General features: G+C 34.3%; 1 protein-coding gene across 4 annotated transcripts in view; it reads left to right on the top strand.

The window, feature by feature from the left end:
* The window catches only part of LOC115209811 (tubby-related protein 4-like), a 646,703-nt gene that overhangs the window by 311,085 nt on the left and 320,695 nt on the right, over positions 1 to 14,923 (top strand). For all 4 annotated transcript variants that reach the window (XM_029778367.2, XM_029778365.2, XM_029778366.2 and 1 more), the window contains exon 3: positions 5,658 to 5,822. In XM_029778367.2, coding sequence (XP_029634227.1) covers positions 5,658 to 5,822 — 165 coding nt within the window. The remainder of the gene's footprint in view (positions 1 to 5,657; positions 5,823 to 14,923) is intronic.

Raw genomic sequence — 14,923 nt, 5'->3', positions numbered from 1 at the left:
GAGAGAAATAAAGATGATAAAGGCATCAAGGAGCCAGAGTAAACTTTCAAGGTAACATGTCCAATGAGGTGAATAGAAAGAGGATGTTGACAGAGGGATTTGGAAGGGTAGGCAAGAATGGTGAGTGGACAGTGATAAGAATGGAGGGTAGTAAAAAGTGCTTCGGGGCGGAGTAATAATAACTGACAAAACAATAAGGGTAATGATATATGTAATAATGAGTTCTACTTCCACCACCCTACATCTGTGTGGGCATGTGTGTGTGTGTGTGTGTACACATGTATATATATGATAATCACTTCATCTCAACAGATAATAGCTGTTTCAGTTGATCTACATCATCTTGATAATCTTCATTATGTTTATGTGCTCTGAGATGACTCTGAGGACTGGCCGTTGATCTGCAAGGCTTCAAATATGTGAGAGATAAGATAGAGTTTGTATAACTTACTTGTGTGGTATTCTTATGTATTTTCATGTGCCTTTTCAAACCAGAGTTACTGTAAGAAATTTTCCGCATACCACACAGATGTAGTTATTATAAAATGGTGGCAAAACATTGTTAGATGCATCTTAGTTTTGCAAATTACTCCATGATTTCATGTGCCTTATGTAGCCAGCTTTTAATAGGAGACATCAGTCACTAGGACTGCATTTCCAGCTCTTATTCACATTTGGCACATCCATGATAGTTCCCTTTCTCAAAGTATATTTTAAATGAGCATGCTGCCTTTTGGCTAGCTCAAAGCTCACAATACCTTCTTTCACCAGAGACTTCCATCCATTTTCTCAATCACTTTCTCTTTCTGGAATTAACATTTATTTTCAATTTCATAAAGTTGTCCTGAATGTAGTCCATGTACTATTTCTTGGGGTTATGTTGTTGTCATAGATCAAATTGTCAATTCCCAAAAAATAACACCTGACATATGTACAAGGCACTCTGCCTATCATATTTGATTTTGTACTAAGCATGCCCAGTAGACAGAGACACAGCCTTCTGAAATATTTTTGTGTCTAATAGCAAATCTTCCTATTTAGTCTTTAATATTCTTCTGGGGCATTTCTGGTGGAATCTTTTAAGTATCTTTACATGCCTACTATGAGTAGTCCAATTTTCAGAAGCATACAAGAGTGGTGTCAATATGCATGTCTTATAAAGACTGATTTTTGTATGAGCTGTCATACCTCTATTTGAATATAACCTTTCCTCAAGTTTGTCAAAGGCTGTACTTGCTTTCTTGATTCTCAGTATAATTAAAAGCACAGTGGTGGAAGTGTGATGGTGTGGGGGTGCATGTCTGGAAAAGGTGTCGGTCCTATAATCCGAATCAAGGGCATTATGGATAGTAAGTTCTATCTAGAAATATTGGATAAGACTATGCTTCTATAGGCTTGAAAGCATTTGGGCTGATCTTGCACTTCCCAACATGACAACGACCTGAAACACACCTTGCACCTAGTCAGAGATTACATTAGATCTAAGAGAGTTCAGTTGATGCAGTGGCTGATGCAGTCGCTCAACCTAAATCCCATAGAAAGTCTTTGGGAAATGTTGGGTAGAGCTGTGCAAAGTAGAAAGCCAAGTTTTGCAAATTACTGTGTAATTTCATGTGCTTTATGTAGCCAGCTTTTAATAGGAGACATCAGTCACTAGGACTGCATTTTCAGCTCTTATTCACATCTGGCACATCCATGATAGTTCCCTTTCTCAAAGTATATTTTAAATGAGCATGCTGCCTTTTGGATGATTTTTTAAACATTATTACCCAAAATTGAGAAAAAATCTCAGGAACAGTGATAAATTATCTGAACAATTCTATGTTTCGCAGATGCAAAGCTGTATTAAGTAATTTTGGATACCCAACCAAATACTGATTATGTGAGCTTATTGTTTTTTTGTTGATCTCAGAATAAACTTTTTAACGCGAACAAATGAAATTTTACAAATTGTTCTGAAATTAAATGGCACTATAAATTATAATAATTAAGAGTTATCATCATCATCATCGTTTAGCGTCTGTTTCCATGCTAGCATGGGTTGGATGGTTCAACTGAGGTCTGGGAAGCAAGAAGGCTGCACCAGGCCCAGTCTGATCTGGCAATGTTTCTATGGCTGGATGCCCTTCCTAACGCCAACCACTCTGTGAGTGTAGTGGGTACTTTTTATGTGCCAGACGAGGCTGGCAAACGGCCATGATCGGTGCTTTTTATGTGCCACCGGCATCGTTAATTTAAAATTAATATGTTGATGTTACGCTGTAAAGTTGTATACCATACTTAAAGGTTGTCAAATTGAATATATAAAAAAATGCCATTTTAACATTAGTATACTAGCATTCTTAAATTTAATAGAACCACTGTAGATATTAGATTCCACATAGTATTCACCAGGTACCAGCATGAACATCACCTTGGCCTTTTTTTTAAACTTAAGTTAGAATAAAGGCAATGCATGCAACAGAAAATTTGTCCATTATGACCTATATTTTGTATGTGCTACAAAGTTAGCATTGTCTGAATACTAAAGTTTTCTAATTAGAGCCAGAAATGTCATTGATTTACTATTGAAATATCATAAATTGAAAATCTTTCCTGAAGTTCAAAATTTTATATTTACACCTTTATCATAGTTTTGAAAAGAATTATCTAGCAGCATAGTGAAATATGTTGTGAACAATGTTGGTGTCCAGATGACACTTTGTTTTGCTCCATTGTCAATAACAACCTCTTCTGAAGGTTCTCCAGTAAATACAGTCCTGGTTTTTGTATTGCAGTGCAGTTCTTTGAACATGAGCATAAGTCTTGTGAAGGATCATCTACAAAGCTTCTCTATTGAAGCTTCCTGAAAGAGTGACACTTGATATTCAATACACTTCTCTTGAAGTTGCTGCTTAGCCAAGAAAATCACGTCCATTGTCCCTCTGCTCACTCGAAAGCTAGATTGAATATCTGGTAAAATTATAGGACATATGTCAGGTCTTTTGCCTTTATAAATGAACACAAAATGCCGTCAAGCCAGTAATGTGGAATCAGAGTTCCTTCCTAACAAGCAATAATTATTCTATGTATTACAAATGTCACAGTGTTACCTCCTACTTTTAAGAATTCTGTGAGTAGTCCATCTTGATCTGGGACCTTACCAGAACTTGATTGACTTACTGTTTATGAAATCTTCCCATAATCAATTATGTTACCCATGTGCATCAACTTGTTTCTTTGTTTCATTCTTTATCGACCATGTTTCATTCTTTTCAATCAAATTTAATATTTACATCATAGGATTGTTGGTGGCATTTCTAATCTTAAATAATGAACTCTTGCTTTCATACTGGCCTCGCATGTGTTACCTGGAATTTATCAGCAACTTATGTAGATTTATGTTTCTATTATGGCAAGGTGTCTTGGCTTAATTCTACATATCCTCAGTTTATCAAATTAGCTATGAATAAATTGCTGGTCTCATAAAGCAGGTGAAACAATTCTAATTTTCTCATTCTTACAACCAGTTCATTTATTAATGCTACAGAAAGCTTTTCTTATAATTTCTTTATGTTTCTTTATAATGATTAATAAAGCACTGTAGTATGGTAAAATGTTAAACACTATCAAATTGGAGCCTCAATCTTACATTTATTGAGTTTATTGCTGGTGGTGTTTAGCACCATGTCAGCCCTTATCCAGTAGCTCTATGATCAATGGTGGTCAAACATTGACCTTCCTACCTTATTTTCTGATGTAACATATCTAAGACTAGATTATTGAATGTACCTTTCCTTATTTCAGAATATAGCATGTCATTTGAGGGAGTTTAGGCTGCTATTTCTAGCAGACTGTGCATTGTTATTGGTGGTATTCAGCCCAGGTCACTTCTGATCTGACCGGATCACAAGTGTTTCAGCTATATTTGCTATCTTTTTAGGAGTGTGTTGGAATACATTATCCAGTGTGTCCTTTCTTTAAGATGGTTAGATGTAGCATGAGGGAGATTTGGTTGCTGTTTTTAGCAAGTCAAGTGACCACATACAGGCTCCTTCATTGGCTTTTAACTAAATCTTTTAGTTGTTGCTGCTGGTGTTAATTCACTCAAAACTGATCAAGCAGATTTATAAATAAAGGCATTGAAATCATGACAATTCTATTTATTTGTATATTAAGGACTACATTGTCCAGTGTGTCTTTACTTTTTTGTAGGATAGCAGGGTGTCATTTGAGAGAAATTTGGCTGTTGTTTGCTCATGAATCTTTTATTGTTGAAGTAGAATTATAATACTAAAATCATATTCTACTAAGTTGGTCAGAACTTAAGCATAGGGCTGGTACCTTATAAACCTTTAAAAAATTGAAGCAAACATTATTAAGAGATGGACTTCCATTGGTTTTTTATTGCTAAGTATTCTAATTATTCAATCAGCTGAACTGCCTACTATCGAATTTATAGTGAAAGTGATCTTACTATTGTATGGCCACTGAACATAATCCTCAAGATGACTTGAAGCTGTCATAGAAGATACATTTTTCAAGATACTGCACAGTGCTGTTGAGGTTGGAACCTTATTATTGTAAAACAAATTTGTTAACTATTCAGTCATCCTTGTATTCTTGAAATACATGCAATATTTAAAACAGCTCACAAAATATATGATAGAGACAGAAAGGTGTTTCTTTATACAGTCCTGAGATTGAATGTAATGTTGGCCTTATTTTTGCCTTAATCTCATTACTAGATAATGTTTGTTATAGTTCTGTATGAACTCTGTTCAAACAGACCTATAATTAAAAGCATATAAGATATGGTCCATCTTTGTTTCAGATATAGTATATCTAAGAAGGTATTATAATGTGGATCCTTTCCTTTTTTTTCTTTAAGATGATTGGGTGTAATTTGAGAGAATGTTATGGATGCTACCTATTTCAGGTTAAGCTATCATGTTGAAAAATTGTTTCACTGTTGTTTCAGTACCCAGATGCTGTTTACCATACCTGCACTATAGTTACAGCAGTGTAGGCACATAGGACAACTGATGAACTGATGGGTTATCAAATAGATAAATTAAAGAAATTTGGTTATTCTAATTAGATTTAGATTTACCTTTCTTCAATTACAGTTTTAAGGAAAAAAATTCCATTATGTTTTTTTTGCACCAAAATGAAACCATTTGCCATATAGTGTCTGTTATGGAGAATACAATCAATCAAACCTTGTGTTCAAGGATATAAGATTTGTGTTTTGCTAATTCAATCTTGAAATCATGTATACTTGTGGAAGTTAAAAAAAAAATTGAATTTCTATTCGAACTCTATTTTACTAACAGATGCATTAATCAGATATCAGCTTTAGTTATGCATCCTCTACCCAAACCATTTTAGATTCCTGTTTTGGATAATTACATTTATAACTAACTCATATGGATTTCTTACAAACCATAAAACAGTTTCAATGATATATAATTTGTACTATCAGATTCCACATTGTAATTGATTTACCAAAGTATCTTGCTTTTGACTTGAGCTGCACAAAGCCATGTTGATGGTTCTTTATCAGCCTGACTGCAAATTTATTGACTTAAATTTCAATTGTGGGTTTATAGTGATATCAACTTATCTTGTTCTCACTTAACATGTTTGTTTTAATTAATTAATTTATTTATTTATAGGTCACTGACTTTGCATGGTCACATGATGGCCGTATGGCACTTATATGCTACTGGGATGGTTTTGTACTTGTGGGATCTGTTGCTGGGCAACGATATTGGTCATCCATGCTGAATTTGGACAATGCCTCTATAACTTGTGGTGTTTGGTCACCTGATGATCAAAAGGTAAAAAAAAAATTTTTTATTACAAATTGTTAAATTGTCATTCTAATACACTGGATACAATTTTGAATTTACAAATAATATTTTTCCTTTTTCAGCCAGATTTACTTTAATAAGATGTAGTGGTGGCATCAATAAGTCCTGTAACCTTTACATGACCACCACTGCATACTTCTCATTTCTGTAGTCTATCTAGAACAAACTAGTCTGACTATATCAATAAGAGATACTTAATTCATTACTGCAAGTTAACAGCATTAAGTTGAGTATACAGTGCTCCTGCTGCTTACAGAGACTAACTGAATCAGCTGAATGAGTCACTAAGAGCTAAGTGTTTAGGCTGTCAATACATCAAAGTGCAGGTGATAGGTTATGAATCACCAACTGTCAGCTGGTTGTCTAGTACTATATTTTTTTCCATTGCATACTTGCAATAGGTCAGATAAGATTTCATTGAAGCAGAATTTTCTACTGCTCGATGCCTGTCTGATAACAATGCTCATCTGTTTCTAAGCAAGGCAATTTTCTAGCCTATTGAAAATCAAATAACCTGGACATACTTTTACTGAAGACTGCAAACAAATAACACTGTATGAGTTCTGGCTGACTGCATGTATTATAAATAAAGCAAACTCATGAATGTTCAACCATATCTTATTGATAGAAAACTGTGCATATAAAAACACAGATTATCACAGATTTATTGGTCATCAGAATTGTAAGCAGATTTACTCTGTTGGCTTAGACATTAGCTATCTAGAAGAGAAAATGCAGATACAATAACTGTTAACACGTTGAAGCTTGGAGAAGAGAACATCAATGTGTTTTGTTTGAAGATTAGTTGTGGCCTGCTGACCTGTCTTGCTTGAAGACCAACTGTGGTTTGCTATGATTTAAGTGCCAAACTATTTAACTACAGTAAAAGGGTGTGAATATTCGAAGAGCCATCCACACCATAGCTTCATTGTGATTAGTTGATTTTTAGATCAGTCTTGTGAAACTGTAATGGCATACTCATGATTGCAAACTGGTAGTTTCATGTTGGGGTTTCAATCCCCACACTTTCATAAGCAAGCAACACAACTGACATTCTTTGTATGATTGGCAAGGATTTTCTTTACAATCTGCTCCAACATACTTTTATGTGAGTCATGTAGACACTGTAGACACCAAAATGATGATGATGATGATGATTTGGCATGACAGTCTTTTTCCAGTTTCCATCTGCCAATTTCACTCACAGTATATTTCTCAACCTGCAGCTTAAAATAGAAGACAATAGCCAACTGCTTCCGTGCAGTGGCATTGAACCCCTAACTGTAGAGTTCAGAACCAAACTTTTTAACCTCACAGGCATATCTGCATCTACATATTGGACAAAAAACCCCAGAGGAACACAGCTGTAAAACCTATCATTATAGGTCTGACCTGGAGCTTAAACAGCAAAGGAATGTAGTTTTCAAGATAATATGTCTCATTTAGATTAAATTTCAACAAATCAATATTTTTGCCAAGTTAATCATATCCAATCTAATTTCTGAAAGCTAAAATAAGATATTACAAAGTAATGCAATTTTATTTCTAAATGATTGATTAACTTTCTGTCATAATTTGTCTTTATTTATTTTATGTCACACTTGGTGGACAATAACAGCTTTAAATAAAGGTTTCTAACAGGTTAATCACTCGTGCACTGTGTTTCTGATGGTGAGGGTGATATGGAAGTGTATGTAGCTCTGTGCAGAGCAAATATTATAAAGAATCTTGTTTCAGGAGCCTCAATTTTCCACTCATCTTTTGTTTATACATTGGTGAAAGACTAATACTCATGCATACCTTTGAATTAAGTGCTAATAGAACACACATGCAATTATAATTATATATTATTGATGTGCTTTTATAACCATTTACCTAAGCCCAGATAATTTATCTAGAATTCCACATGTTCTCTTTCACTGTAGTACATATATCTGGAAAAAGTATTTGTGATGCTGTATATGTGATCATATAATGCAGGTGTGCAGGCTATAATAACCATAGAGTATATGTAATGATTATGTAACAAGAGTAATGAACATAATTATTTCATCTTTGACAGTTTCGGTGGTACTCATTAATTTTGCTTCATTTCAGATTTATTTTATTATTGTCCTTATTTTATGTCCTTTGTCTGGAAACCTTTCATCACACATCATGTGACCTCTTCAACAATCCCCCATCCCACATGTCTCCTCCTGTTCTGTTTAGTCCATTCTGTCTTTCTCCTTTCTCCTCTCCTATCCCCTCCCCTCCCTCCTCGTCTCCTTCCTCCTTTGCCACTGTGTTTCTCCTCTTGTTGTTGTTGTTGTTCTCCCCCTTCTCCTCTTCCTCCTTCCCATAATAAGAACAGATATATCTGCATATCTTTTACAATAATGAACAGTATCTGATAAAAGTCTCTGATATGCTTAACAAATCTGGGTCTACCTCTTATAATTTTGACTATGTTTACAAGAGCTTTACACTTGACCAGCTTTGGTACTTAAAATTCATAAACGGTTACATACATATAGTCAAAAGTGATTCTTGCAATTACTAAAAAAAATGTGTAAATGTACAATGTTCTTATTGCAAATAAAAGCAAAATACAATTAAAAAGAAAAAAAATTATTCAAGGAAAATGGATAGTGCAAACTTGGTGTGTAATCTATTGTAAGTCTGGCTGGCCATTAGAAAGTGATAATTAGATAAATAATTAATCTGGAACAAAATTAATAAAAGAATTTAGTAAAGTAATGATAACTAATCTAAAATATAACTAAATGAAATGTAATTAAAAAGAAAGTGAATTGGATTTTAGAATGTTGGTTCTTATTCTGAATATGTAATTTGAGATTTTTTTTGTTCTTTTGTATGTGTTTATTGTTCACTTGAGTAATGCTCTTAATTCTGTATTTCTGATTTTGCTTGATACATAAGAACCACTGCATGTCAACAAATTGTCCCATCATTGCAACATCTTCCCTGAGTAATGTGGATCTATCTATCTTTTATTCACTTATTTGTTTGTTCTGCACTGCAATTTGTGGACAATAGCATTGTTGGTTAGTTTTCCAACTGGCCATTCTCTGTTTCACTGCATTTTGACAACAAGGATGGAAAGGAAGCTTCTGTAACTCAATGAATTTGAACAGCAGTTGTTTTTCATTGATGATTATATCTTTCAGTTATACATGTCAAAAGATATAAACACACAAATATGTATGTACACACAGAAACAAATACACATGCAGATGCAAGCACGTGCACTGAATGAGAGAGAGAGAGAGAGATTCAAGCTCACATACACACAGATGCAAACACATGTACACTGATACAAATACACACAGAGGTTGCAAATACATACACACACACACACACACACACACACACAAAGATGCAAATACACACTTTGACATACAGATAAAAATACACACACATACATACACTCATTAGGGTGCCAAATTAGCAGAGTCATTGGAGCATTAAAGAGAATGCCTTGCAATATTTGCTCTGACTCTTTGTGCTCTGAGTTCAGATTTACTCTATTCATTCTGTGTTCAAATCCTGTTCTTTGTCAGTTGGAAAAATAAACTATTTGGTATGGAAAGTCCTTAAGGGATGCCCTTAAATATTTCAGCTGATTACTCTAAATAACAACATACTAGCTGGCTGGATAGAATGTGAGTGGACTTTTAAGTCTTGTGCTCTAAGGACACAGATATGTATATATGCTTGTGTGAGTATTGTACGTGTGTTGTTTGTTTGTTTATGTCTATGTGTGTATGCATATGTGAGTATGTATAAATATATATATATATATATATATAAATACAATTGATAATTATGATAAAATCTTTATAAGAATTTATCAAGTAGTTAGCGTGAAAAATCTCATAAGGGAAAGATCCATAAAATTTTCCTCTTAAATATATTTATTTATATTAAGGGCATTACTATACATAAATGCCTCATGCTAGGAGGGACTCTTAAAATCAAAACTACCATAATAAATAAATAAATATATATATATATCATCATCATCATCATCATATATATATATATATATATTATATATATATATATATATATGTATAAGTATACATACATACATATATATATAATTAATAGTGACAGAAGCAATATCAATACTGAAAGATTATATTTATCCCCACTCAAAAGTGGATGTTGTGTTAGAACACAAAATACTGTATTATTTACCATGAAAGAACCTTTCATATGGGCTTACGGAAAATAATACCTTGCTTGGAAACATGTAATGGTTGGCAACAGGAAGGGCAAAAAAAAAAAATCTACCTCAATAGATTCTGACTGACCTATGCAAGCATGGAAAAGTGGACGTTAAAACGATGATCATGATTATGATCATGATGAAACAGTTAACAGCAACACTAGTCATCATCACCATTAGCAGCAGCAGCAGCAGGAGCAACATCAGCTGCAGTGACATCAGCTGTTGCAGTATCAGCTGTATTTTATACTTATGCTTTCAAATATCTTGTTGAATCCTATCCCTTCTTATCTTCCCCTTGAATTTAATTTCCTTCATTGTTTTACATACTTTTCATGGCTTTATGACAAAATAAAAAAAAAAATTTGTCAGTATTATTATTAGTTATATTTATTTGCCATGGGGACATCAAATACAGTGGATATTATAAAGACAGATTACATAAGGTATGGGGATTATTACTGGTGCTTGTAGCATCAGTGGTAACAGCAAAACAGAGACAATAATTAATTATTTATACTGTTAGTAATACAACAACAAGTATGATGCTGTAAAGGCATAAAGACACTAGCAGTGGTTATTGTTGCCTTCTCACTATTTAAGCTGAGATTATGTCTGTGTGAGTGTAAATGCTTTTGTGTGTGTTTCTGTATGTATGCATTGTGTACATTTTTGTATGCAATCAAGACAAGGATCTATAGTGAAATATACTAGTAGTAAGAAAACCCTGCCTTCTTCAAAACAAACAGCCTAGTTGTAAACTATGATACTGGCTGCTTACAATGTAGCTATTAGCCTATGTTATTCAGTATATACTGTCTTACTTAATACAGCATTCTGCTGCATGATAATAGCACATTTAACTCAAGTTCTTGTGCCCATTGACTCAGTTCCTTTATTGATTTAATTCTGCTGCCGCTGCTGTCTGAATCACCTGATGATGGTCATATTTAAAAGAACTATCCCTAAATAAAGCAATGTGTCAACATCAGGCCAAATATATAAAACTAGATTGCTTTCTGAGCAAACTTTGAAGATAACCAATTGGAATTGGTTGCTTTTAGCAAAAATGACTTCTACATTTCATTGAACAAGATAATAAATAAATAAATAAATAAATAAATAGTAATAATAATAAAAATAATAGAAAAACTGGAGCTTCAACATGACTATGTGGTTAAGATGTTTGCTTTGTATCTGTTTGGTTCTGGGTTTGTATCTACTGCTTCTACTATGGTTTTAAGTTAAGCAGTAATTTGTGAGTGAAATTTGGAGGACGGAAATTGTAATGAAACCCATCACATATTTATTTGTATGTGCATGTGTGTATGTTAGTGCATGTTTACACCAGTCTAAAATCTAGTATTGTTCAAAACGAATCCATTTACTTCTTGCAATATAGTGGCTTCACATACACACGCATACATATATATATATATATATATATACCAGAATATAATCAATAGTGCAGAATTAAATGAAATAGATGATACTTGTTAATTCATTGCTTGAAATCACTGTTGGCCATAAACAAAAGAGAGTCAATTTTGTTCTAAATAGAGGTTGCATAATAAAAGTGGTCACTACTTAACTTTGTTACATAGCATAATTCGGCTTATTAAGGTTCTGTTTCCAACCTTCTTTCTATCTTCTCTCTTAGCTGATAGACTTGCTGAATTTATAAACTTTAGTTCTAACAATGATAGCAAATAATATATTATTGTCAAATAGCTTTGGACAGGTTTGCTTAATGAGATCAGCTGCACAGAGTTAGCCAGTTTCTCATTCAATAGCAACTTCATGTCTTGCATCCTGGTTAAGGAGATATTACACATGGAGAATTTGATTAGGATTACATCCATAGCACTTCTGCATTTGTTGTGAACATGAATAATTAAACATTTTGTCCTTAATTTGAATATTGTAGGATGCTGATTGTGCTACACTGAAGACCCCACATGAAGCTCTTCACTCACCCATGACCATAAGATATTTCTAATGATCGCAATATATAAAACTCATAATAACTTTCAATATAATTAATATACTTGTGAACTAATGGAGGAGCATTTCCGTGGTTGCATAACTTATTAGGAGTAGCAGCTAAATATTCCTCAAGCCACATCCTACCATTTTAAGAGAGAGAGAGAGAGAGAGAGAGAGAGAAGAGAGAGAGAGAGAGAGAGAGAGAGAGAGAGAGGACACATTGGATAATGTAGTTTTGGATCATACATAGATTGAGAGAAGACTTAAATGCTGTTGGTTATATGTTTGCATAATCAGAGCAGTGACTAATGCAGCAACAACTACATTAATGTATTTGTATCATAGATGCAGAATTAATTTTCTTAGTTTTGCTACATCCCTTTAGTGTTTAAACCGGCCATATCCGGCCAAAATATTCTACCTATTTTATGTTCAAACTAGTCAGATATGGTCATTCATAGCTACCTTATTGTGTCATTTTAAAAATAAACAATCACATCATTGAAATCTCAAAGCCATGAAATGATGCAAGATTAATTTTACATGGTGTGAATACATAAGCTTTACATTTTACAGAATAATCTGAATGCTAAAGGGTTAATAAAATAATTGTCAGTTTGGATTGTTCAGAAATGATTAAGTTTCTGTGGTATAATTTGCACAGAAGTATAGATGTGTGAGTATGTATGCATGTAGAGTTATCTTAGATGTACCTTTTACACCAAATTGACCTGGTCATCTTCCCAATATCAAGAGCTTCAAGCACAGCCATCTTCTTACCTTAAAACAATCTTTGATCAGTTGACTGTTAATAAAATTCTTCAATCCACCTTTAACTTGCCAAATTAGTAAGGTAATGGAGCAAAGATCATCAAAAGTTAAATGCCTCAGTGACAGATCATGTAGTGTCAATAAAATACACATGCATGCATGCATGCACACACGCATGCACACACGCACGCACGCGCACACACACACACACACACACACACACACACACACACACACACACACACACACACACACAAAATATAACTCATCAACTTAACCATTGCTAGATAGTTCAGTGCATTTGTTAAATCCTTGAGAATTGAATTGAATACAAAACAGTTTGTGCCAACTTGTTTCTTTAAATCTATGGAAATTCTTGAAATACAGAACTCTGCGGTTTCAAATTACTTGTTTGTTTCTATATGCTGTTTCTTCGTTCTACAATGAACAATATGTATTTCCTCTTGATATGAATGCATTATAAAGTTTATTGGGACATTGAAAGTTAAGTATCTTGACCATGGGCTTTGTATAGTACAGCATCTTTGTTCAATTTGGTTATAGGTCTTCTTGATTAGGGATAAACAATAACAGTAGATTTTGTGTGTGTGTATATATATATATATATATATATATATATATATGCGCATGTGTATGTGTGTAAGTCGTCTAAGAGTTCATAATTCAGGAAAAGATGTACTCATATATCTGTTAATAGAGTGGGTATATTATCCAAAGTGTACAGTACTATATATCCATTACAGCCAGTCTTACTAATCGCTTTCATGGGATTCAGCAGTGTGTTAGGTAACAATCCGATTATGTAACCCTGTGCTCATCATAGGTAGCCAATATGGAATGAAATATGGTGACTGCTTTGTTAGAGATAAATAGACACATGTGGTTGCTGTGAAAAAGATAATGAAATTAAATGAGCAGGGGATTGAGTTAAGAGTTATGTCTCTTGGTACCAAAACATCACTGCTGGGGTGGTTATGTTGTAAGTCAGTAAGAGTTTTCTGGAAGTGTATGTGGGAAATATGTATGTCCTTAATATTGGTGTTCTTGTGGAAATGGAATTTCTGTAGTGGTACTATGAGTATAACCTTTGCAAGAGATGTGGGCCTACATATCTGTGTTTGTTAGTGTGCTTTCTTTCTTTTATGTATTGGTTAAGTTTGTGGGGTCTTTATGTGTGCATGTGGTGTGTGTAGGGATACGATGTGTGTGGGAGTTTATACTGGAAGTGGTGGAAAACAGTCTATTGCATAGGTGCCCACCATGCTGGAGTATGCTGTTTGAGGGTGTGTCTGGTCAAACTCTTTGCCGGACTCCAGGGTATGGTGGAGGGCTGAGGTTGGGGGACTGGTGGTTATAGTCATGATGAGGCACACAGGTATGATAGAATGTACTTTCATATGGGCAAGGCTGAAAAATTTCACTTCTACTATTCAGGTAAATGCCTGAGTGCTTTTTAAAATTGCTCTTTTCTCAGCTAGGCATAAGTTGCACTTCCTGCTGCTATTGAAGTACATTTTACATTTCTCTAGGATCTACTTTATGCTGTACTCAGTGGTATTTTATTTCAAAGACCAAATGTGCTTGGTTAGGGTTGTGGTGTTATGTCTCTCTGGGATGTTGAAGGAGGACTTCTGGTTGTCGTGGTAAGTACTGAAGGGGCCTTCAGTTGCTCCCACATGCTTTCGCACATTTGGTTGCCCATTTGATCCTATGACTGTTACCTCTGCCTCATATACAATGGTCTCCATGTTACAGTGGCCATTCAGTGGACATGTTGTGTTACCCCTACATGGGCATCCTGCCTCTGTCTCAGGTGTGGGCCTACCTACTAAAATCTTTTTTTACACTGAGTGCACAGCTAAAGAAAATTCTCAAGGTATGTCTAATGGATATTTTGTTGAACCTATTTGTACAGGATAAGTGCTTATCTACTGACCTAAGAAAAATCTTACCTACTCAGGTTTTAACACTTAAAGTGAAAGGCAGTGTGAACCAAAGCACTTTCCTGTGGCACTTTCTCTTGGAGGGGATAGGGCCTGGTTTGTAACTAATTCTA

This window comes from Octopus sinensis, linkage group LG3 (assembly GCF_006345805.1).
Source record: "Octopus sinensis linkage group LG3, ASM634580v1, whole genome shotgun sequence".
Lineage (NCBI taxonomy): Eukaryota > Metazoa > Mollusca > Cephalopoda > Octopoda > Octopodidae > Octopus > Octopus sinensis.
The sequence above is the reverse complement of the archived record's forward strand: the minus strand, read 5'-3'. Positions and strand labels throughout refer to the sequence as shown.